We start from the raw sequence: 24760 nt of genomic DNA, 5'->3' as shown, positions 1-24760 counted from the left end.
CACCACAATTAAACAGCCCCTTAGGCCAAGCCCTGGGAGCCTGAGTCAGCTGGCACAGGCCAGCCCCGGATGTTTAATTGCAGTGTAGACATACCCTGAAGGGCTGCAGATGGGCTTGGGGATCAGGAGTTGTTGAGCAGGAGAGGCAGGGAGTTTATCTGCATGGACTTTCCTACCTCTGGCTGCTACCTACCACGACAGGCTAACCTCCTAGAGACAAGCTCAGCCTGCTGTATGCAGCCAGCACCTTCAGCCTACCAGGCTTTGAATCCAGGCATTCCGTGCTGGATTCTGTCTTTACTACTTCAGTAAGCGCATGCTAGAAATGCATCATCTCCATCAGCACCGTACCTCTTTGTTGGCATAAACACCATTGTTTAAAATTAAACAGTTAAGAAGACATGTATATGTACATACATAATAGACACATACCAAACGGATAAGCAAAAATAGACAGTGCTGCTCTATGTCAGGCATTATGCAAATAGTAGAATGTAGACCCCATTATGTCATTTCATACCATTGTTATAGCAGCATGTGTACAACCCACAAAGCAAATTTCTGTGGGCCAGAGATGCAGATATGAGAAAGGGCAAACATTCAGTGAAGGAAGAGAGTGAATTACAGGGAGAAAGTATAGTACTTTTATACCAGAGCACTCTCTAGAGAAGATTGTTAATAAGAGGTGACACAAATAGGATTCAATAACTTTTCTACTATTGTTAGAACATGCAGATCAGTTTTAAGACATTCTCTCATGCCCCAATTTAATTGGTTATTATCTTATAATTAACGTGGCAGCCTGGAGTCTTTTTTATTAGCTTGATCATTTTAGTATAAGGATTGAGCTGAGAAAACTAGTTACTTACTGAATTTATGCCTGTCAGTCAAACCATTGTTGAGAGGCCTAATACATGAGAGGTTTTGTTCTGACGGAAAAGGGAGGGAAATCTAATTAAAACCAACATTACAGTTTGCTAGGAATAACCTGGATCATACTAACATAACAACGGGATCATCAGAACATTTTCTTCACAATGGCACATCATATAACATTCTCCTGGTTCTAGGGATAGTTCAAAAATGTGTCCTTAAACATTTCTAAACACTACCTCTGCTTAATCATAAGAAACTGAAGATGAAAATATTGGACATCATCAATATGTTTTGCTTCATACAATAAAAATATAAGATGCACCATCATCTTTATTAATCATCTTCCTGATTTTATACATGCAGCAGGAAATCGTTCATAATAATGTCCCCAAAACACATTTAGCACATTTTTACATTTTGGTTTATAAGAAAATGATATCTTAAAGTTATTTGTTGATATGTCCCTTAAATTGCTCTTGAAATCCATAGAGCTGTGTGTGGCTCAAAAGCTTGTCTCTCTCACCAAAAGAAGTTGGTTCAGTAAAAAAATATTACCTCACCCACCATTAGGGTTGCCAACTTGGTAATGGACACTCCAGCAGGAGTGCCGGAACCTCCCCTGCCCTGCCTCTTCCCCCTGAGGCCCCAGCCCTGCCCCACTTCTTCCCCCCCCAAAGCCCTGCCCCTGCCCCGTCTCTTCCCCATAGGCCCTGTTCCACCTCTTCCCCCAAGACTCCGCCCACTCCACTCCTTTTCCCTCCTCCTCCCCCATCACTCGTTGCTTTTCCCTTCGTACCCCCTGCCCGGGTCAGGAGGGAATCACCTGTGGAGCTGCAGCTGCCCAACACCTGGCTGAGTAGGGCTAGCACGGGTGATGACCCAGCACCTCCCCGTCTCCTCTGCCCGCAGTGACCAGACACTGTTAGGCGCCCTTTTTGACTGGACTTTCCAGTCAAAAACTGGGCACCTGGCCACCCTACCCACCATGTCTCTCTAACGTCCTGGGACTGAGACGGCTACACCTACACTGCATATTTGAAATCCATAGGCCTAATCTGACACTCGTAATCCTCAAACCAATGGGAATTTTCTCTCTCTGATAAACTCAGGATCAGGACCCAGCTATTTTCAGAGTAGTTACTTTTCTATGTAGTCTCTAAACAGGCATCCAAATTACTTTTTTATGCAAACCATAAAATCCACAGTTCTCCTCCATGATGGTTTTATCTGTTGCACATCCCTATCAGAGCCCATTTCCTCAATTGTATGCCTCTGCACCTTGAGGTCTTTAAACCACGATTTGAGGACTTCAATAACTCAGACATAGGTTAGGGGTTTGATACAGGAGTGGGTGGGTGAGATTCTGTGGCCTGTGTTGTGCAGGAGGTCAGACTAGACGATCATAATGGTCTCTTTTGACCTTAAAGTCTATGAGTCTATAAAAGTTTGTGCTGCAGCCACCATCACGGTGGCTAAAGAGAATGGGTGTCCTCAGAACCAGTCTATGCTTCTCCTTAGAGAGCCAAAAGGGTTGCTATGAGTGACACAAAGCTTTTCCTTCCAGCATCTGGAGTGAGCAAGCTGTGCCTGCAGTGCTCTCAGCCTGGGGAGCAAGGGAACCAACAGGACTCTCACACAGCAATGCAGAGGTCAGAGTGTCACCACAGAGGCCACAGAAGACATGTTTTACACTTTCATCCTCCCGTAGATTAATCAATATGCAGGGTTAACAGTAAGAAATAAGGCTGTGAAAGCTCAAAGGGGTTTCATTATCAATTTAGAGCCAAGTGTTCCAGATTCTTCAGTAAATCCCCAGCCCACCAAAGCACTTAAGCATATGCTTAAATTTAAACATGTAAGTAGTGCCTTTCACATCAGTGGGATTATTCACAAGCTTAAGTGCTTTGCTGGATCAGCACTTACGTTCACCCATGCTCATGTTAAAAAAAGGAGTGCAATGTGTGCCTAAAAGGAGCCCAACTCCTGAGCTGTGGACTGTTGGAGATGTTCTCTATTTAACTGTGGCAGGAAGGACAATACAAATGCCGTGCATCTGGAGTGAGGTGTAAGCCAAAAAATGGAGGCGGTTTAGAGAAATGTATGCTGAATATTGAACTTACAGACAAGCACATCTACACTGCCTCCAAAATGCAGCAGAACCACGGACACTTTGTGCTTAATGTATTCCATCTACAGCTGGAATAAGTCAGTACCGTGTTCTTGATTCACTTCTCCCTGGCTGGTTTGGCAAGGAGAAGTTTGATGCATGCCTCGGCTGGTGTCTGGAGTCAAGGGAAGTTAGATAGGGCCCCCATTCTGATCCATATTGGTGAGGAGGCCTTGATTTAATCCTGGATCAGGGAAGCTCTAGCTCCCTTCAGCTCTAGGTAGGTGAAAGAGCAGTCTGTGGTTTGCCACATCCAGAGGATCCATAAACTCATGGATTGCACTGCTTACCAGCCAGAAAACAGCTGTATTATACTGTCTACATTTTGGCAGGGTGTTCCGTTGGTAGGAGAATTTGGCCTATATTCTGTGACTTCCTGTTTCCGTATAGAACAATATAATACTTGGAATCAGTATGAGTTTGTTTTAGTTTGTTCATTTCCTTAGGTGGTTTAGGGCCAATTTTTCAGACCTTAGCTAGTTGTGCATTTGTGCACACACAAATGTGTTATTTTGTGTGTGCACTATGGTTAGATATTCATAAATTCCAATTTATGTACTTGCAGGCTAGACAGATTACCATCCAACCATGTACACACACAAATCCCAATTTGCACACCAGCATCCAATCCAACTTTGCACAAGCAAAGTAGCTATGTATTTGCACCTGTGCTAATCAAATCCTTAACACATCATGTATTTGATTTATCCCCAATGAAATCTAGAGGGTCCCCTGGAAACACAGCATGGATATTTGTATACAGGACCAGCCCGCATGGATCCAAGAAGGGATCATGTTGTCGTTAATGTCCGTGAGTAAACAGGGATTTTCATTATAGATGAAATAAAAATCACACAGTACACTGTCGTAGCATTCAAGCACAAGGGACACGAGCCTTAAAAAGGTGATTGCTCTGACTAATTCTAACCTTAGTAGCACCCTGCACTTTATTTTCTAATTGCTTCAGCTTTACAAGTTACATACTTTGTGAACCTCTCCCTTAAAATCACTGTTGCTTGTGGCAACATGAATTACCAGTATTCATTGTGTTCTAACTCTAATTTTGTTCAAGTCGACATGTAACCAAGTGACATATAGGACCTCGGAGATACTCTGCTGACTGCACATCCTGTTGGGTTGCATCCTCTAGCCTTTGTCCTCTATTGTAACAAATACATTATCAGCAGTGCTGACCAGTAGGAAGCTCTATACTTTATTGGTCTACAGAGGTTAACTTGAAGGGCACCTGCAACTCTCAGATGGGTGCTGGCTCCAGACTTCATGGTGTTACAGTTTCTGGGAGGAGTGCAGAGACTGCATATAATCGTTGTCACTCAGACTCAGTGTGTGAGTGAGAAGCGAGAAGTGCATTGTAGCCCTGCTTTCTTTATGGTGCCAGGCTATGTCTGGAGTTGCAGTCAAAACAAGGTGTTCAAGAGAGACTGGGGTTTCATTCTCAGGGCTTTTGGGGGGTGCCTCTTTTTTGGGATTTAGACTTGGTTATACTCCTGCAGCTTGAAATTCTTTTGTGAGGGCTACTGAAGAGACTTTTCACAGCAGGAGGCCAACAGCTGCCAATCCCAGCGCTGTTTATTAACTGTTGCTTTTAGCCACCACTGTCAAGATGCAGCTTCTATTACTCTAGCATTACTGCGCAAGTGGCACTTCATTTGTTTGTGTCATCTAATTTTAAGTGCTCTCTCCAAATCCATAAAGCCAGATTCTGCCACATTTACACTGAGTAGGGACTTACTCCCCAAGAAGCCCCATTAAATCAATATGACTATTCACAGAATAAGGTACAACATGACTAATGCTAGCAAAGTATGGCCAATACAAATACATTCTACCTACATAAAAATAATAGAAATGTTGACCTTCTCCTGCATGGGCAGTTCAGAGCAGTTAGTGTATATGGGCCAAATTCTGTTCTCAGTTTCACCAGTGTGTGTCACAGTCATTCTGCTGAACTCAGAGTAGAATTGTAATTGAAAGCAGCATTTGGACCAGGAAAGGGTTTTAAAGTGAATAGAGTTGCTGGTGAAAGGTGCTGGGTTGACAGCCCTGGAGTGTGAAGTTCTTTGTTTATCCAAAGACACTGGTAGCGCATTGCCCTGCAGGGATCACCCCCTCTCCGGATGAAAGGGTAGTACAGCCTCCAGGTCTATTCAGTCCTTGACCTCTCTGATGGAACTGCCACCAAGAGGGTGCAATCATGGCCAACTGTGGTGTTAGCTCTGTGATGTGGGCCTTTGCCTGACAGGGAACAGACTCAGACTACCAGCTCTTTTTACTGTTCCAAGGGGTTAAAAGAACAAGCATGGATTTCCCCTGTGAACATAAGTTGTTTCTAAAATAGAGACTCTAAAATCCATCAGCTACAAAACTATATCAAAAATATCTATATTTAAACCTACAACACTAAGGGCCAAACCCTGCTCTGATTCACACCCATACAAGCCCACTGGAATCACCATTGCAACTATGAGGCACTGTGCAATGATGCAACCCAAAGGAAGTCAATAGGTTGCATGATAGCAGAATTTGGCTCTAAGAGTCTTACTGAGTTCAATGTGAAGTATGCTCAGATCAAGACCCGACAATCAGGGTCTTGGAAAACAGCTTAGTTCAGTATTGCCATGTTGGTAAAATGATTGGTAATCATAATAAGTGAAATCAATGAAGGCTTTTTGTACAACTTGTGAGCTAAAAGGTGAAATACTTACCGCTGTGACATACTGGTTGGTGTGTTTTGATCTAGGATTCTTCTCAGGGAGAGCAGGAGATGTGCACTGGGAAGGAGGTTTAGAGCCAGGATTTGAAGCACCTTCATCCAAGAACGTCTCTGTAGAGAGCTGGGACAATCCAGGATGGGCAGAGCTACTAAAACCACTCACGCTTTCACCCGAAGTGCACTGGGATGATTCTGAACTCTCTGTGACTATAAACAGGAAGAAAGTGTGCAAAGTTAGACTCTGGCTAGGCCTGTAGTCTAACAGTCTTTACACATTTAAAGACAATATATCTTCCAGTGTCTAATATTTTCGGACTCTGCTGATCCAAACTGAACACTATACTCTGAGTGTGGCCGAACCAGTTCTTTATAAAGTGACAGACAATCTCCTTAGATGTATATACCCTTCTTGATAAAGGCCACCATCCTAATAGCCTTCTCCATTGGTGTGGGCATTGGACTGAGGGGGAGCGCACACACAAAAAGCTTGGAAGAAGGCTAAGATCGCCTAGTCCTAAGGAGCTGGGCCTAAGGAGTAATGCAGTGCCTGTGCAGTGATGTGGGAGTCAGTGTCACTATTGTTTCCCTTATTTGGTTCATGTATTTAAAGAGTCCTGAAAATAAAAAGTTTAAGCTAACCACTTGCAGAGGCACTACTTGTACATCCTACCCTAGGTGACAGTGATGGCTCCAGAGAGCAGCAAGAGCTGTCATGGTTGTTGCTACCTAGAACTAGAAATGTGATAAATTCGAGGAACTAAAAGTACAGCTTAAGACATAAATCACAAAGCTCTAACGTATTGTACCTCTACACATCCGGGTGTGTCGATCCATCGAGATACACATCAGAACCAGAACAACCTGCCATGTCCAAAATCCTTACAAATCCCTTCTAATCCAGATGCTGAAATTCACTCACTCATTGAAGGCTGACTGCCAGTCTCCTGCTCCAGTTCATCTTCCTCTATGCAGGTTCTAATATCATACGACCAGTGGTAGAAGGGTGGTCCTAATAAGCCTGGATGAGGTGGGCTGGAATACACATGAAGGTTCAGTGATCCCAAAATGGAAGAAGAGGACTGGCTGCTTGAGGAAGATGTGCTACTGTTTGAGATAGTGGAATGCGGCCTTTTAAATGGAGTGGAGTGGTCAAATGAAGACACTGCTATTGATGCTCGAGATCTTGATTCTACAAGCAAACAAGAACCTTTGATCATTGGAAGGAAACAAGGTGAATAAGGGAAAATGCTATTTTGAACAAGAAATAAAACAGGATTGGTAAAGTGTAACAGGCTAGCTCAATAATCTTCTACTACTTGAATTAAAATGTTATTGAACTGAGTTTAGGAAAGTCCATTTGTTCAGCCCACAGCTGCTCTCCAGATTTTCTGACCAGGAGAGATTGAATACACTTTGCGGTCTGTATTGCTGCAGTTCTATGAGCTTAACAAAGGAAATAAGATACTAAATCTATTACACCAAGACAAAAGTAAGATCAATTCTTTGCGGAAATATGTTGCAATCAATTTTTTTTTTTTAAGAGCGTGAAACAATTAATGAAGACAATCATCCTAGCAGACTGGCAAATGGAAAGGCAGAACAGCAATGTAATGTGAGTAGTAGACAGTACCTGTTCCCTTCATGATGTAATCTATTGCTCGGTTGCTTATGGCTGCTTCACTGGGCTTGATGTCCATGAAAGGTTTATTGCCTATTCCCATTGACACCATTTCTTGCATTCTGAGTTCTAAAGTGGGAAAATGCACATATGAAAAATATCAGCCACCCCTTTGATGTTTTAGTTATGCTGCTATGGGAGAACGAAAATATTTTTCTCTTTCCAGTACCCTCGGCAGTAGCTTACTGACCCCCTAACAAGAGAGAAAAGCATTTATTAACTGCAAACACTCTAGCTCTGGAGCCAGCCAGAGAATGGCAACTTGAGTCGGTCAGATTTCATTTTTTATAAAGTAACTAAAGGATTGTAAAGGATGGCGCCATCTCCTCTCGTGCCATCTCTCAGACCCATTTCATTATTATTATAGAATCTTTTTACCAGTAGGTGTTTTTTTTCCTAATGGCAAAGTGAGATTTGTTTTCCAACCATCCTCGAACATTACAGAATAATTCTTTAGAGGGAAAATGGGATGATTGTTGTTTTCATCACCACTGAACATGACTCAGTTTCAGAACATCCCCAGTCACCACACCAGTCAAATACATTGCAATTCAAAGCAGAGTTCATAACTTCACTCCTACTAAAAATATAGCCCTGGAAGTGGCATGTCATTTATGTCTAGCACAAATCACCAAGCCTATTGCCACCAGGATACCATATTATGAAGTTAACTTTAGTGTCAGGACTGTTTTACACAGTACACTTTGAGGCTAGCAGTACAAATATCTTCCTGCCCTTAACTTAAGGTTCTTGGCAGAGAATCTACCCTTATTAAACTTTTTTTCCTGTTGTGGATGGATGGCTGCTTGTGCCAAGGATGGAGACTACCAGAGCTGCATGAATATTATGGTACTGTTTTATTATGCATGCAACACAATTAGGATGGCACGCTCCCCTCTCTGGGCCTGGCCAGTCCCTGCTCTCTTTGAGGCAGCTTGCCCACCAAGGGGAGTTTGGAAAGAACAGTCCCTTTGATTGGAGGAGATTGGGGACTGTGATTGCACAAATTAAAGAGGGCATGGAAGGCTTCTTGTGTCTTTCAGGGCTGCATTTCAAATCCTGCTCATGTAAGTAGCAACTAAAAGCCATTCATTACTATCTGAGGGCTGTTCACTAACTCTTTTCACGTATGTCGCTGAAGTCTCACTCCTGGTCCAAGCAGAAATCAGCTGCCATCACAAACACCTCAATTGCAGTTAGCACTAATAAATAATAATATATGGAGATATACCTATCTCATAGAACTGGAAGGGACCCTGAAAGGTCATCGAGTCCAGCCCCCTGCCTTCACTAGCAGGACCAAGTACTGATTTTGCCCCAGATCCCTAAGTGGCCCCCTCAAGGATTGAACTCACAACCCTGGGTTTAGCAGGCCAATGCTCAAACCACTGAGCTATCCCTCCGACCCCCCACTAATTGGGAGCATTGTTTGTATTCCCAACATTGGTGCTCCCTTAGGACAGGGCTGAGGCATATTGTAGGGGAACAAGCTTTGTTGCTGTCCAAGATGCACTCAAACAAAACAGGGCTGGCTGGCACCTTTCACAAGCTCTAAATTAGCTTGAAAAAGCTTGAATCTAAAAAGAACAACTCAGGCTATGGATACACTACAGAGCTTACAATGGGGCACTTGTGCTGCTGTACCACTGCTAGGGCAGATGCTTTAAGCCGACGGGAGAGAGCTCTCCTGTAGCTATGTCGGTGGGAGAAGCTCTCCCGCCGACATAGTGCTATCCACATTGGCGCTTAGGTCAGTGTAACGTACTTTGCTCGGGGGAGGAGGGGGTGGCTTATTCACACCCCTGAGCAACATAAATTATACCAACATAAGCTGCAGTGTGTACAAAGCCTCAGTCTTAAAGCGAGTGGAACAGAAACAGAAGTTTTCCTGAACCCAATTTCATCACAGGGGGAAGGGTCAGGCCCTCCAACACACAGAGGCCTCAGGAATTGTGCCAATCAGCCCTCACTACTCAGTGGCTTTACTTCTAGCACTCAGTGATCTCTGTCAGGCCTTTGCTTCCAATTCCCTAGAGATTATCCTGATGATGTAAAATAAATGGCTTGCAGCACAGAGGCTCAATTTGTCCAAAGCTTTCAATGTGCACAGATATTTTCCCATTCTTCTAGGGCTTAAATTCAGCTGGAGCCATCTGGAGTAGAGTGCCAGTAAATATTTTTAAACCCACGAGGAGCCCTGGCACCCCAGTGCCCCGCCCCCAGGGCTGAAGCACTGAGCCCTGGTGCCTCCTGTGGGGCTGAATTCCCGAGCCCTGGCATGCCTCGAGCCCCAGCACACACACACCCCACGACCCCCCTCCCCGCAGCTGAAGCCCGGAGCCCTGCAGCTCCACAGGGCAGAAGCCCCTAGCCCCACCCCCTGCTGCAGGGCAGAAAGCCAGAGGCGCTCCCGGCCTGCTGGGCCCTGGAGGTTTTATAGCATATTGCGGGGATGGGGGGTGGGAGGCTCCGTGAAATAATCTATGAGAATTTAAGCCCTGCTTTCTTCTAAATAGCTTAGGGGTCATTAACTGACCCCAAGTCTGCAGTAAAAATGAACTTATTGTTTCTCTAATAATTGTGGGTTAAAGCACACACAGCTCAACGGAAGGAGGTAGGCACTGACTGGTACATCAAGGTCTTAGTCTGGTAGCAGAGTTTCTCAAACAGGCTGGGAACAACAGAGCCAAATTGAAGCTGACCATACACATATACAACAATCCTTAATAACAAAAATAAAGAAAGATGTACAAGAATCTTTCCATATTATAAGAACTTAGAAATATCCAAATCCTTAAGAAGACACTGTTGCTACAAGTACTTCTCAGAAGGAAAAAAGGTCCGAAAGCTGCAGCATTAATTCATGGAATGCCCAGATGGATTTAGAATAAATATGCCATGTCCCTCCTCCTTTGTTCATATCTATTCCGTTCCTGTCAGTTCTGAGTTTACTGTCGCTTTCTGTGCTACTTCTCTTTTGGTGTGAATTAGGAATTTCTGAGGAGAATTATGAAGTGATTGGCTAGAGAACAAAGGAAAAAGGATTAAAAAAGAAGACAGCATTAAAGTGGCTGAGTTAAAGCCTCAAATCGACCAGCTAGTATAAAGTCTACTTGTTAGTATCTCCCCAGAAATGCTTACCACCAAATAGGATTCTGCCCCAAAGTTACTATTTTCTAATTTTCTTTTTTCTGAGTCGTGTATTTAACTTCTAAATTTAAAGTAACCGGGAAAAAAGGGGGCGGCGGGGGGGGGGGGGGCGGGAGCGGGAAATCATGCCCTTTTCTTCATTATGTTGGATAAAGAAGGCCTACAAGGTAAGAACTTTTTGTTTCCCTTTTTGTTGTTTTTCTTTCCTTCCTTCCTTCCTTCCTTCCCTTCCTGTTTGATTTTTACATTAGAAATGTCTATCCTATTTTTGTCTATGGATGACTGCAAAATGGTAGGAATATGACATTAAAGATACCATAACTATGTATACCATAACTACTTATGCTAGACAATCTGTTCCACCTTGTACTCAGAGTGTCACAGCTAAATACATTTCCCAGACCTGAAGAAGAGCTCTGTCTAAGCTTGAAAGTGTCTTTCACCCACAGAAGTGGGTCCAAAAAAAGGTATTACCTCACCCACCTTGTCTCATCAGCGATACCATGCAGTGAAACCGGACTAAAAGAGGGGGAGGTATTTTTGAATCAGACAGCTTGAAACTCTTAGCCCTCTTTTGTCATTTGTTTTGATTTTGTCTGCATCAATTTAACTTAAGTGCCTGACAAATCCATGGGAGAAAGATGTATTGGTTAAAGATTTAAATTTGCCCTTCAAATAAGGGCTGAGAAAGCTCACAATACACATCTGGAGCTTCCAAAGAGTCCTGTAGCAAAACCAGGAAAGACCAGAGCTCCCTGTATTGATATTTCTAACGTTAAAACAAACAAGGAGAGCTCTTCACCACCCTGCACGTTTGATGAACAAAACAAAAGGTCTTACTCATACCCCTTAAAAACAAAACCAAAAACAAAACAAAACAAAAAAAACACACAAGCAAGAAAGGGCAGCAACCCAATTTTTTCTTCTGGAGCTCACTTTTAAGCACTATTAGCTGCATTTGTAAGAAGCAGTGCTACCTACTGTGGCAAGACTGAAAAACAAGTGTGTATTCCACATAGGTTTCCCAGGGGGATATGTTCCATACTTACCACCATTAAGGTATACAGTATAGCTGTAGCCGTATTGGTCCCAGGATAGTAGAGAGACAAGGTGGGTGAGGTAATATCTTTTATTGGACCAATTTCAGTTGGTGAGAGAGACAAGCTTTCGAGCTACACAGAGTTCTTCTTCAGATCTGGGAAAGGAACCCCCAGCATCATAGCAAAATGCAAGGTGGAACAGATAGCACAGAGTCTAAGGGACCATTCAAGATAGAGTGGCCTGTTAACACCTCTGCAGTCTTAGGACAAAAAGAGGAGTTAGTGGGTTACAGATTGTTGTAATAAGCAATAAAAATCCAGTGTTTAAAAACTAGGTTTGCCCACAGTGCTAGCAACATATCTAAGAGGCCCTCCCAAAGCCTGCTAATTGTAGAGAGACAACTTTATTGTGCTGTAATTGTTTTAGGAGTGCTGTTTGAAGAAGCTGTTTTCCAATTGCTTTTTTAAAATTGAAGTCTTTGGTGATTGCAGACATATAAGGGTCACGTAATGGGATTGTTTGACTTGCCTTTATGGAACTACAAGGAGTAGACTGCTAAACCCTTCAATCACTTTCTGAATTAAATAGTTGGTGTACCTCGGTTTCTCAGAGCTTGTCTCCAAAGAATCCTTCCTATGATACTGGTCCAAGCAATTTTAACTTCTGTTGAGTTTGCTTGAAGGATGTATGTGTCCTGGGATTTCCGCCTCCTTCTAAACCAGATTTCGAATCGCAGACCACTGTCTCCAACATTCTCTGTCATCCCAATCTCAGCCGTCTGAAATCATATTTAAAAAGCACACATTCAACTGCATGGAAACATTTATAACAAACTGATCAAGTGAAATTCTTTTCATTGCTCATTCTATAATGGTAGAAAAATGTCTTCATCTTGATTCCTTGCTAGTAGAACTGTACACATAGCTATAAATATTTCTGTTTGAATTTTCAATATCCCAAGAGTCAGCACTCTAGTTTCCCCATGTGATCTCTTTGTAAGAGCAGCATGGAGCTGGCAGTGTTAAACTCTAAGAGAAGCACAGAATCCTCAGAAGTTCAGAGAGTTTCAATGAATTAAGTTGAAGCTGAATATCTGAGGGCAGATCTTCAGCTAGTGGATGTTGTCATAGTTCAACATATACCAGCTGAGGATCTGCCCCTGGGGGTCTAGTATGCAGGGTGAATGCTCTATGTATGGCCTCAGTTCAACAATGCAGTTCAGCATATGTTTAAAGTTAAGCACATGCTTTGGTGAATCAGGGTTTCGCATATATCTGGTGTTGCCAAACAAGGGTAGTTGCCAACCCTGGCTTCAACACATACACCCCTCAAGACTGAGAGGTACAGATCTGTAGTCAGAATGGAGGCTGAGAGGTCATAACTACATATCAGGCGCTTCTTGTTGTAATGAAAGAAATGTTAAAAATAATTATTTCTACAGGAAACACCTGGTTTCCCGTGAGTCCTGTCCAGCAAGACACACATGCACTTATGATACAGTGTATATACACACAGACATGTTTTGCTCATTTTACTCATCAGTTTCTGTCTCTCTCATTTCTTCCAACTTTTAAAAAACACACACAAACTACTTGAAATGTAACATGCAATGGAACTGTGATCCTTCACCTACCATTGTCAAACAGATGGGGTTCCTGTCCACGCAGAATACTAAGCAGATGGCAGGAGGCATGCTGCATTGTACATGCTATCCAAGCCATAACAGCAGGAGCACATTTACCTTGAATGACTGTTTGTACATGTAGATGTCATATCCCCCATCAATCTTTTTTGTTTTGCTAAACAAGATGAGGTCTTCAAAAAGGAAGACATGTCTCAAATATTTCTTTCTTCCACAGCAAACAATAAACTCATCTTGACATCTCAGCTGTCCTTGTTCTTTCAAATTGACCTGGTTGGAGAAAATGACAATGCTACTAAAGATAAGGGAAGGCTGAGCCGATTTTGTCCAGTCCAAGGACGAATGGGGGAAGGGCATTATGTCACGTAGATTGTATGCTCTTTGGGCCACGGACTGTCTTCTTGCTTTATATTTGTACAGTGCCTGGCACATGGGCTCCTATGTGCTACAGCTTATATATAGTAAAATAAAATTAATTAATAATAATAATAATCTGCCTCTTAGCAACTTTCTGTCTTTGAATGAAAACTGCAGCAGCAAAGCCAAGGGGATATTTGAAAAATAAAGGAAGGATTGAGAAATGCTTACATCACACCCTCTAATGGCATCCATAGCAAGTAAGTCGTTTCCATGGCGAAGCTGGAATTTCACCATTTCTTCAGCTGCCCTGAGATCATTGAGCTCCTGCTCCTGGGTCTTAGTGCACTCTTTGATCATATCTTTTAGAAGAAGAGCATATTTGCTCATTCTTTGAATAGGCTTCAGCAGATAGGAAGCCAGATCCATCTTATCACCCAAATCCTGTTGTTTATTCTGTGGGAATATTAAAGGAATGTGTAAACAATATTTGATATACTGCATAAAAGTACACACAGCAGTGAGTGGTGTTCACACAATTCACATTAAATAAGAAGCTGGACAGTAATTACTTTAAAGAATGCATTTCCATGGCTTGTAAGCAAAGCATCCGATTGTGGTTTGTTCTTGCTGTATAATGCATACATTCCAAACTGTTCTTCCTGAAAAAGTATAAGAAAAAGTGTTGTTATTCCTTGTTATTTTCTGTTTCTCCAACAATCAATTCCTTTTCCATTTAACATCAGTTTTGTACAAAAATCATGTACAGTGTATAACACCTCCCCACAATGGATGTATTCCAATCCAAAGCTGCAGGAGGTGCTTTAATCTAGACACATTTCGGCAATGGACATCCAAGAACCATTCATTTAGGAGATTTAGTTCTCTATAATTTACAGCTCTTCCAGATTGAACAATTTGCAAAATTCATCTGTTTCAACTATCTGTCTATGGTAGGTATTTCTAGAGCACCCTTCATTATAGTATCTAAATGCTCAATCAGCCAGGTTGACTTTAAACAATATTGGCAACTCATGTGAGTTCACTCAATGACTTTGTCAGGATCATTCATGTGAGTAAGGGCTACTCACATGAGAAAGTGTTTCCTGATGTATGCTAGAGTTAATTTAGAACCATTAGAAATTGTAAGGCACTCCAGTTGGGGGGTGGGGATGGGGGTCGCAAAGGTACCTGGGCACCTAAATCCCAGTTTTAGGCTCCACTGCGTTTCCCCAAACTCCCTCCAAACCCTGTAGGTGCTTAAAGTCATTTGGTGTCAAAATTTCACGTTAAAAGTTCCCTCAGTGCACAAGTTTCTGTCTTTGGGCATGCACACTGCTGCCTCCCTCTAGGTGTCCGGGCACTTTTCTCCCATCTAAGCCCCAGAGCAATTCATGAATTGCAGCAGACAGGAGTTTGCTTGCTTAACTTGCATGCAGCACCTGATCTGATATGTATGCTCAAAGGCTGCCTACTGGATCAGGTCCCATTCCAAATTTGGCTGGAGGAGATGGTGACGGCAGTGACCACCTTATCACTTTTAGCCCAGGGGTTTGAGCACTTGCCTGGGATGTGGAGCCATGTTCAATTCTCCCCCCACCCCCACCAGAGGGGGGAGAAAGGATTTGAACAGAAGTCTCCTGCCTCTCAGGCAAGTGCTGTAACCACTGGGCTAAAAGTTCTAAGGTGGGTAACACCACCACCTCCTCCTTCGGCTGTTTACATGGAGCTAGGCAGGCACCTAAGGGTACCTCTACACTGCATTTTAGAACTTGCAGCAACGAACCTCAGCGCCTGGGGCTACAGACTCGGACTTGCGGTGCTGCACTAAAAACAGCTGGGTAGACATTTGGGATTGAGCTCTGAAGCTGGGGCAGTGGGTTGGGCTTCAGAGCTCAAGTGCCAGCCCAAGCCGCAGCAGCTACACTGCTATTTTTAGTGCTGGAGCACAAGCCCCGCGAGCCCCAGTCTGAAGATGCGGGCTCTGGGACTCTGTCGTGAATTTTAAAAAGTAATGTAAACGTATCCATACTCATTCTCAAAAGAAATACCCTAGGTGCCCAAGCCACCTGACTCCCATTCATGAATTGCTAGGAGAAATAGGCACCTCCTTGCAGCCCAGACTTAGGTGCCTATCTCCATGAGAGGGGCGGGGCATAGGACACGGTCTTGTCCTCAGCATCTCCCATTGGGGCTAGCTTAGGTGGCTTCTTACCTAGTATGCTGGCCTTTGTGAATAGCGGTGTTGTTCCTGAGATTTTCTAGGTGCCTAAAAGTTATGCACTGTGACGCTCAGTGTTCCAGCACCTATGTCCCTTTGTGAATCTGGGCTTCAGGTCCCAGTGCTGAGTGTGGTATAGATCGATATCTAGATAGCATTGTGCCCCATCTAGTCTTTAGCACAGAATGAGATCTTCTTCAATAACTGAATGGTATTAAAGCATACAAAAAGATCCCCTTTTAAATTCCCTGGACATGAGGGAGGCTTCCCAATTCATTGGAAGGTATAAAAAGATCAGGCAAGATCACTATTTTCCCATTGCCTCGGAACACTGAAATAAACCATCTTTTTCACTTCACATGTTTGTTTTCCTTCTTATTAAACAAATTATCTTCTTCCTTCCTTTAAACTAACGGGACCCAAACAAATCATCTAAGGATAAACAAACAGATCTTCCCCTCATAATACAATCTGAGCAAGCAACCAATAAGTAAATGTTAGTTTTCTTTTCAAAGAAAAAATAAACCTAGATTATTATGAACTGCTCTCTGATTTTTGCCTGATATTGTAGAATAGTTTTTCAGATCGCTTTGTGTTGATACAATACAGTATTTATAAAAATACAGCACAATTGTGCTTCTCCCGGTTTATCCATCGAATAATAAGGGAATTCAGGTATCAAATGATCAGATTCTATCATACTTTCTCAGGCAAAGCTCCTGTCAAAAGAAGATCAAATTTTTCAGTTTTCCAGGTTTCTTTCTCCTCTTTTTTCTGTTTCTCCCTTTTTTCCATTTTGACACTGAAAATGAAGGGAGGGGGGGAAATAAAAAAAAGCAGAAAGAAGGTAAAATAAGTTTGAAAACCAAAAAAACCTTTGGTTTTAGCTTTTCATTTTTTCTTCAAAAAAAAAAAAAAAAAATCAGAAATTTTTGAAAAAATGCCTCATGAATATATTAATTTTTTTATAAAACCCCCCACCAATGAAAGGCCATCCTTTGTCCTAATCTTTACAAGGGTCTGCCTCCTTTTATTTTGTTATTCCTAGTATGAGAACAGGATAACTAAAAGAGAAACTGCAGATTCCAATATGAGCTGGAGACAGTTTGATCCCTGAAATCCTCTGCTGGAGCCCACAGAATTAGGACAACAACATCAGCCTCTCTTTCTCCTGCAACAGCTAACACATCAGGTGGCAGCCCTAGCAATAAAGGACCTGTATGGAGTTTAGGGTTATAGCTTCCACTCCAGGCTCCCCTGCATTACTCCCTCAAGTGTAACGCTCAAGAACACGGGGAGCAAGGGCAGGTCCCCTTTCTCTGGGCTTAGTGATGGCTCACAAGCAGATTAATAGAGTATGAGTGAAAACTGCCAGTTAGTTGAGTGGCAGGACTGGCAAGAGCGAAGAAGCTTGCTTTTCATCCGGGTACTGGAACACAGCCCAAAACCACTACTCAGCTGAATAGCAGGACATATGAGTCAAATATCAGAGGGGTAGCCGTGTTAGTCTGAATCTGTAAAAAGCAACAGAGGGTCCTGTGGCACCTTTAAGACTAACAGAAGTATTGGGAGCATAAGCTTTCGTGGGTAAGAACCTCACTTCTTCAGATGCATCTGAAGAAGTGAGGTTCTTACCCACGAAAGCTTATGCTCCCAATACTTCTGTTAGTCTTAAAGGTGCCACAGGACCCTCTGTTGCTTTATATGAGTCAAAGACAATCTGGTGCTGCTGAGTACCAGCTACAGGCAGAAGAACATGTCATGGTTCCCTTGTGCCTGCACTCACAAAACAACAAGCATGCTGGGAGAGTCATTTGGAAGGGCAGTGCTTAGGGTGACCAGACAGCAAGTGTGAAAAATCGGGACAGGGGTGGGGGGTAATAGGAGCCTATATAAGAAAAAGCCCCAAATATTGGGACTGTCCCTATAAAATTGGGACATCTGGTCACCCTAGCAGTGCTACAAAACCCTCTTGCCCAACTTCCCCATCTAAGCTTCCCTGACAAATCAGCCACATTGTAAGTGGCACTCTGGTATTTGCTCCTTTCAGACAAGTAGAACCCAGGAGAGCAGACAAACAAGCTTTTCATGTGCAGGCCGCATATCTGGCAAACAGAGGATGTGGGCCAAAGGGAATGGTACAGCATATGCTCAAGGATGAAGAGAGGAGCGGGAGAAACAGGAAAGGAGCAACTTCTCGTGTGTCACCAGACTGACCCTAGGTCCACACTACCCGCCTGATTCGGCGGGTAGAGATCGATCTTCTGGGATCGATTTATCGCGTCTCATCTGGACGCGATAAATCGATCCCAGAAGCGGTCCCCCATCGACTGCGGAACTCCTGCTCACCGAGAGGAGGAAGTGCTATCGACGGGGGAGCTTGCCTGCGCCGCATGGACCTGCAGTAAGTAAACTTAGTTCGATCTAGGAAACGTCGACTTCAGCTACGCTATTCTCGTAGCTGAAGTTGCGTTTCCTAGATCGATCCCCCGCCCCAGTGTGGACCAAGCCTGAGAAAGATCCGACCTGGTATTAAAGTTGTCTCACCCATCCAACCCTAAACACACACAGAATCAACAAAGCTATCACTTTCCTCTACAAAGGGAAAGAAAACTCAGATCTCAGCTCAAAGAACTATCATTCAAATTGGTCACCCTGCTATGGCCCAGAGCTTTCAAAAGGGTCTGAGACATCAGTAAACAACTGCCACTTTCATACTAATGGTGTCTAGTAACGAGCACTAAAGAAATCTCTTCCTCTTTCACCCAGGCCTTGAGCAGGAAATGGCACTATGTGCAAAATGCAGCCTGAAAGAATCTGAGTCCAGGACACCATCTTCTAGAGCAGAGAATAAATCACCACAGCAAATTTCTTCCTTATCTGCCAGCATCCTCCAACCTACTAACCGAGCAATATGGACAAAGTAAATATCAAGGACTGACACATCCATGCTGGGGAACGTCTGCAAGCTGAGCACGAGCAACAGGTTCCTGGATGGAGTCACTTCTGAAGGTCAGAGTCTGGCCCAAAGAGTTAGTCTTCCAGTGTTTGTAAAGCCCGTTAAACATGAATAACATTAAATACTATAGGTTTCAGAGTGGTAGCCATGTTAGTCTGTATCAACAAAAACAACGAGGAGTCCTTGTGGCACCTTAGAGACTAACAAATTTATTTGGGCATAAGCTTTCGTGGGCTAGAACCCACTTCATTAGATGCATGGAACGGAAAATACAGGAGCAGGTATAAATACATAAAAAGATGTGAGTTGCCTTACCAAGTGTGAGGTCAGTCTAACGAGACAATTCAATTGACAGTAGGATACCAAGGGAGGAAAAATAACTTTTGAAGTGGTAAGAGAGTGGCCCATTTCAGACAGTTGACAAGAAGATGTGAGTAACAGTAGGGGGAAATTAGTATTCATCAAGGATCTACAACCTATCCTGAAGGATGATCCCTCACTCTCACAGACCTTGGGGGACAGGCCAGTCCTCGCTTACAGACAGCCTCCCAACCTGAAGCAAATACTCACCAGCAACTACACACCACACAACAAAAACACCAACCCAGGAACCAATCCCTGTAACAAACCCTGGTGCCAACTCTGTCCACATATCTATTCAAGGGACACTATCATAGGACCTAATCACATCAGCCACACCTCCAGGGGCTCGTTCACCTGCACATCTACAAATGTAATATATGCCATCTTGTGCCAGCAATGCCCCTCTGCCATGTACATTGGCCCAACTGGACAGTCTCTACGCAAAAGAATAAAAGGACACAAATCTGACATCAGGAATCATAACATTCAAAAACCAGTAGGAGAGCACTTCAATCTCTCTGGTCACTCAATAACAGACCTAAAAGTGGAAATTCTTCAACAAAAAAACTTCAAAAACAGACTCCAACGTGAAACTGCAGAACTGGAATTAATTTGCAAACTTGACAACATCAGATTAGGCCTGAGTAAAGACTGGGAGTGGTTGGGTCATTACAAAACGTAAACCTAATTTCCCCAATACTAATTTCCCCCTACTGTTACTCACACCTTCTTGTCAACTGTCTGAAATGGGCCACTCTCATTACCACTTCAAAAGTTATTTTTCCTCCCTTGGTATCCTGCTGTCAATTGAATTGTCTCATTAGACTGACCTCACACTTGGTAAGGCAACTCACATCTTTTCATGTATTTATACCTGCTTCTGTATTTTCCACTCCATGCATCTGATGAAGTGGGTTCTAGCACACGAAAACTTATGCCCAAATAAATGTGTTAGTCTCTAAGGTGCCACAAGGACTCCTTATTAAATATTCTAAGTGCTACAGTGGACTGAGAGCCAGGTTATTACATCCCACCTATCCTCTGTAATGTATGTTTATTTTTGCTATCCTAGCATAAACAGAATATCTTGTTTTTTTCTGCAAATCAGGTGGGGAAAATCACCATGTGCCCGCAGGCAACACATTTCCATTAATCTTTACAGGGATAGAGTTCGAAGTGATTAACATAGACATCCCACCTGGAGGCACAATGGTGATTTTCCTAGATGACTTGAAGGATTCTCTGTATTCTAGAAAACTAGAGGTAGTATGCATTGCAAAGGGGATGAGGAATAGAATAACTTGCTCCTTTGTCAGTATCAACACATACAGCATACAATGCTTTTCAACTTTACAAACACAAATTAATCCTCACAACACCCTGGTATGGTGAGAAAGTAATAAAATCCTGACTTTTCCATCCTAGGCAATAGGAAAAATCACAGCTGTGGCTCCAGGTGAGGGGCCTACATTAAGCATTCACAACAAAAAGGATTCCCTTTTCAGATCATCTCCTTACTTAAAAAACAGTGGGCTATTTAATCAATCATTTGTTGTCAGGGTTGGGCTTTTCTTTTGTGGTTAATACTGGTTACACAGATTCATTAGGAAAGAGTAAAGAAACACCATGTGAAATTGGATGTGTTTTTCAAGCCATTATTGTTCATTTCCCAATTGCTTTTAATATTACTTTGATACAATTATGGCATGCCTGAGATGGCTTCAACAGACACTATGGGAATTTATTAAAGCGAAGCAGGTTTAGAAAGCGGAAATAGACAGACAGAAACCTATCTGCTTCTGCTCTAAAGTAACATCTGAGGATATGTGGTTCAGACAAAGATGGCTATTATGGAATATACCAGTGGGGCAAAAGTTTGTGTAAGATAGAATAAGAAAACTGAAGAATAATGTTCAATTAATGTGAATCACAAACAGTAGGACAGTATTTGTTAAGATATGCTTTTCAAAAAGAGAAGGACAGCCAAAATACAAAGAAATGCAGGAGCAAGCAATGGGAAAAAATTTAAACCTCTTGAGCCCTGAGCTGCTACTGCAACAATTATTTACTTAAAAGTATCCAGCCTTCTATATTGCAGTACTCTCTACTTAACCATTGTATACGAGCACTCAGGACCACAGAATCATGACTGACGACGGCCAAGTGGTTAAAGAAGTAGGGAGAAATAGTTCATTATAGTGAGAGTAACCATGACCACTATAGTTAAAAGTTGCAGAATAGAAATGCTTTTATGCCCCGTCTGCCTTTCCCCCCTCCCCAGCTCCCCGTCACTTTTGGTTTTTAGGCTGCTATTATGGTGTCTGCTTCAAAGTGAACATTTTTGGAAAGTCTGAGCAAAAACATTTCCAGTGTTTGGCAGTATGTGGAAAATGAAAATAAAAAAGCTTTTCCCATTATAAAAATGACCTATTTTTGAACACTGGTAGCACTGAAATGACACGGGTAAAAAGTTGAAATTTGGCATGGAAATAGTGTTGTTTGAGAAGAACCTTTGTATGTTCTGGTGAAAACTACGGTATATTTTTCCTTGTTATGACACACTGAAATCATTTTATCTGGATGTACAATAAATTTTACACAGATTATCTTGCTAAACTTGAATGCATAGCTAAGGAAGGCTGAACTGCACAGGTATGCATGGTGAAGTAAGATGCGCAGTGAATGAGGAAGGGGTTTCACATCCCCTAGGTATCTGAGTACCAAAAACTGACCAGCTTGTAATATGTGCAGAACTGTCTTCTCCTGTAAAACTCCTAAGGTGTGTGGAATAGGACATTCCGGTGGTTTCTAACACAACAGTCAAATGTTGAGGCATTTCTGACCATAACAGTCATTTCCTGATGTTCAAGTGCTCGCCATGTCACCGTAGCATTTGATTAACATTATTTTTGATGGATTTTAAAGTTGGCTTAATTTATAATCAGTGTAATATGCAACGATAAGTCTTTGAAAACATTTTACAAGGAAATCCTGATCACCAGGCCCATTCTACTTATCCCGACAGCAAAAATTGACCTGAAATCAGTGTTTCCCAAACTTTTGAAAGATGGACCTTCCCTTCAGGAAAATTAAATCAGTTGCACTCCCCTTCAACCCTGCCATATGTTGCTAAAGCCCCCCCCCCTTTCTCTGCCCTGTGTTAGCGCCATACTGAGATTTCTGCAGGGGAGTGAGGGGCCAGGTCCACACAGGGCCTCTCAGGAAGGTAATGACATGCTCACTTGCATAACCTCCCCACCCACATCAGTGGTTCCTCATGTCCTGACAATAGACCAGCACCATTTCAGCCACTCTATGCCCCTTTCCACAATGGCTGCGCCATCCTCTGGATCAGTCGTGCTGACGCAGACTCCCCATACGTTGAAAGAAGGGATGTGCCCTGAACATCCTGCTAGGAGAGGGTCAGAATTAGGCACACAGCGAAGGAGGCCCAACAAGGCATTTCCAAACAGCAAAATGTTAGTGCTTTTAAATGTAATTTTAAATTTATTTTTTCTGTCCAGACACATCTGATTAGCTGAATGGAAATGTTCATGTATCACAATTAAACTACAAGTAGAATGCTGGAGACGGATACCCAAAATCACAAGCCACGCATCAGACCAGCCTCGTATATGCAGAACGATCCTTCTGCCATCTCAGAGCCATCCCTCGGGTAGAGCGAATCGGGGCGACCGCTCCTGGCCCCATGGGCTGGTGCAGTCGGTCCCAGAAGAGACGAATCCATCACTTCTGCCCCGGGCCCCGCCCCCCTCCCCCACCCCAGGGACAGCCCTGTGTCATCCAATATATAGCCCTCTGTGTACACATTACACACAGAGAGCACATACCACCATCTTTTCTCTGGTTAAATGTCTGCTATATTCAGCAGGTGTAGTTCACACATGTCAGAGCAAATGTGTAAGCAGCAATTTGATGCTTTGTCTATTGTAAGAAAATTACTGTCAATAAGGTGAGATTGTGGAATTTAAGATTAGTTTCCTCTTGAAACAATATCAGCCCCTTCGTCCCAACTCACTTGTTGACATTAGGGTGATCATATGACACTAGGTACTTTTCCAGTGTGATTGCAAATGATGCTATAAGAGCACCTGTGCATTGGTTCATAATAGGAAACAAAATTAATAGAAAACATATATAATTATAGAAAACTGAAAACTTAGAGGCCATATCACTTGTGTGGCAAACTCAAGTATTACTTCTAGCAAATTTAGAAAGGGTCCAGCCAGCATGTTTTGAGATATCAAAAGGTACAGCTGCGTGAGGACCTAGGGGTACATGTACAACTCTCTGAGAGAAGACAACAGGCCACATACACAGACAACAGTAAACATTCGTCACAGGACATCTAGAATGTACACACTATGAGAAACACAAAAAAGGTAAGTGACATGATTTACTCGGTAATAGGATCTGTGATTAACTCAAAATATCTGATTCTAAGAATTCACCCTTCTTTGGAAACGGGACTTACATGTCTGAGAAAACAGTGGCTGACACGCAGTGGGAAGTCTCTGCAGTGTTCCAGCTCTTTTAGAAAATACTGGCAATGGAAATCATAGAGCTTCTCCAGGTTCCCAAAGATAATATTCCGCTTCCCTCGCAAATCCTGAGGTAAATCGATTCTTTCCATTTCTGGAAAATAGTTGTCGATGATATATCCTAAGGATCTAACATATTCCCTTTCTGTTGTGATCATTTCATCCATTATATGTTGCACTTTGCTGCTGGAAGACACAGAACAGCTGTTTTGAACACTGACAAATTATGACAATGGGTAATCACTGAATACTGAGTGACTATCTTTGCTTATTTGCATTATTTGGCTCATTTTTACCTGTCCTTTGAGGAAATCACGCTGTAGCACTGGTGGCTAAGTTGTTTACCATTATAGCAACAGATCTTTCAGGTTTTTTTGCTCATCTCGAGCAAATTGAGCAAATTTTGCCCACAGTTACAATGGTGGAATCTCACTGACTTCAGTGGAGTTACGTGTGCATACCAGAGGACAGAATTTGGTCTACAACAGTCTACAGCAGCTGTAATGTAACAGCTAAGCAGACAGAAAAGAAAGAAAGAATTTTGAGCTCTGGAAAGACTTTTTCATTGTATTAAAGAACTTTCTATTGCATTTGCAAAAGTGTCATGACCTTTTCCATTCCTGCATTCCGTTTGGAAACAGAGCAACATTCCTGGGATGATAAACTAACATATAGCTAAATTCTCATGAGTTTCCCTACACAATATATCCTCTGACACAATATGAGCTCCCATTGAGAAAGCATGTTCAGTTCTGAAAGATTAAAATATGTGACCAGTTTTAGAATTACAGGAAGATTTGCATTCAGCAAAAACAGATTATGAAAAACAAGGCAAACTGAGGAAGCAATCAGTTTGGAAGAAAAAACCATTTCTGATTAACATTAAACATTTGACAACATAGAAGCAAACAATTTCTTTAAGGAAAAAGGAGTATTCTCATTCATAGACTGTGTGGTTGAGAAATAAAAGTATAGAAAATGTTGTTTTCGGTGAGATTTCATTAACTCGT

At 42.6% G+C, this 24760-nt stretch overlaps 1 protein-coding gene across 1 annotated transcript in view; it reads right to left on the bottom strand.

Moving 5' to 3' along the window:
* Window positions 1–887: 887 nt before the first annotated feature.
* The window catches only part of PLEKHG4B (pleckstrin homology and RhoGEF domain containing G4B), a 119711-nt gene continuing 95838 nt past the window's right edge, over window positions 888–24760 (bottom strand). The window contains exons 16-24 of the mRNA XM_065399601.1: window positions 23684–23936; window positions 14218–14307; window positions 13877–14101; window positions 13388–13558; window positions 12244–12424; window positions 7408–7524; window positions 6697–6966; window positions 5770–5984; window positions 888–929 (exon numbers count right to left, since the gene is read on the bottom strand). Coding sequence (XP_065255673.1) covers window positions 888–929; window positions 5770–5984; window positions 6697–6966; window positions 7408–7524; window positions 12244–12424; window positions 13388–13558; window positions 13877–14101; window positions 14218–14307; window positions 23684–23936 — 1564 coding nt within the window. The remainder of the gene's footprint in view (window positions 930–5769; window positions 5985–6696; window positions 6967–7407; window positions 7525–12243; window positions 12425–13387; window positions 13559–13876; window positions 14102–14217; window positions 14308–23683; window positions 23937–24760) is intronic.

Source organism: Emys orbicularis, chromosome 2 (genome assembly GCF_028017835.1).
Source record: "Emys orbicularis isolate rEmyOrb1 chromosome 2, rEmyOrb1.hap1, whole genome shotgun sequence".
Taxonomy (NCBI): Eukaryota; Metazoa; Chordata; order Testudines; family Emydidae; genus Emys; species Emys orbicularis.
This window is presented reverse-complemented; position numbering and strand designations above follow the sequence as displayed.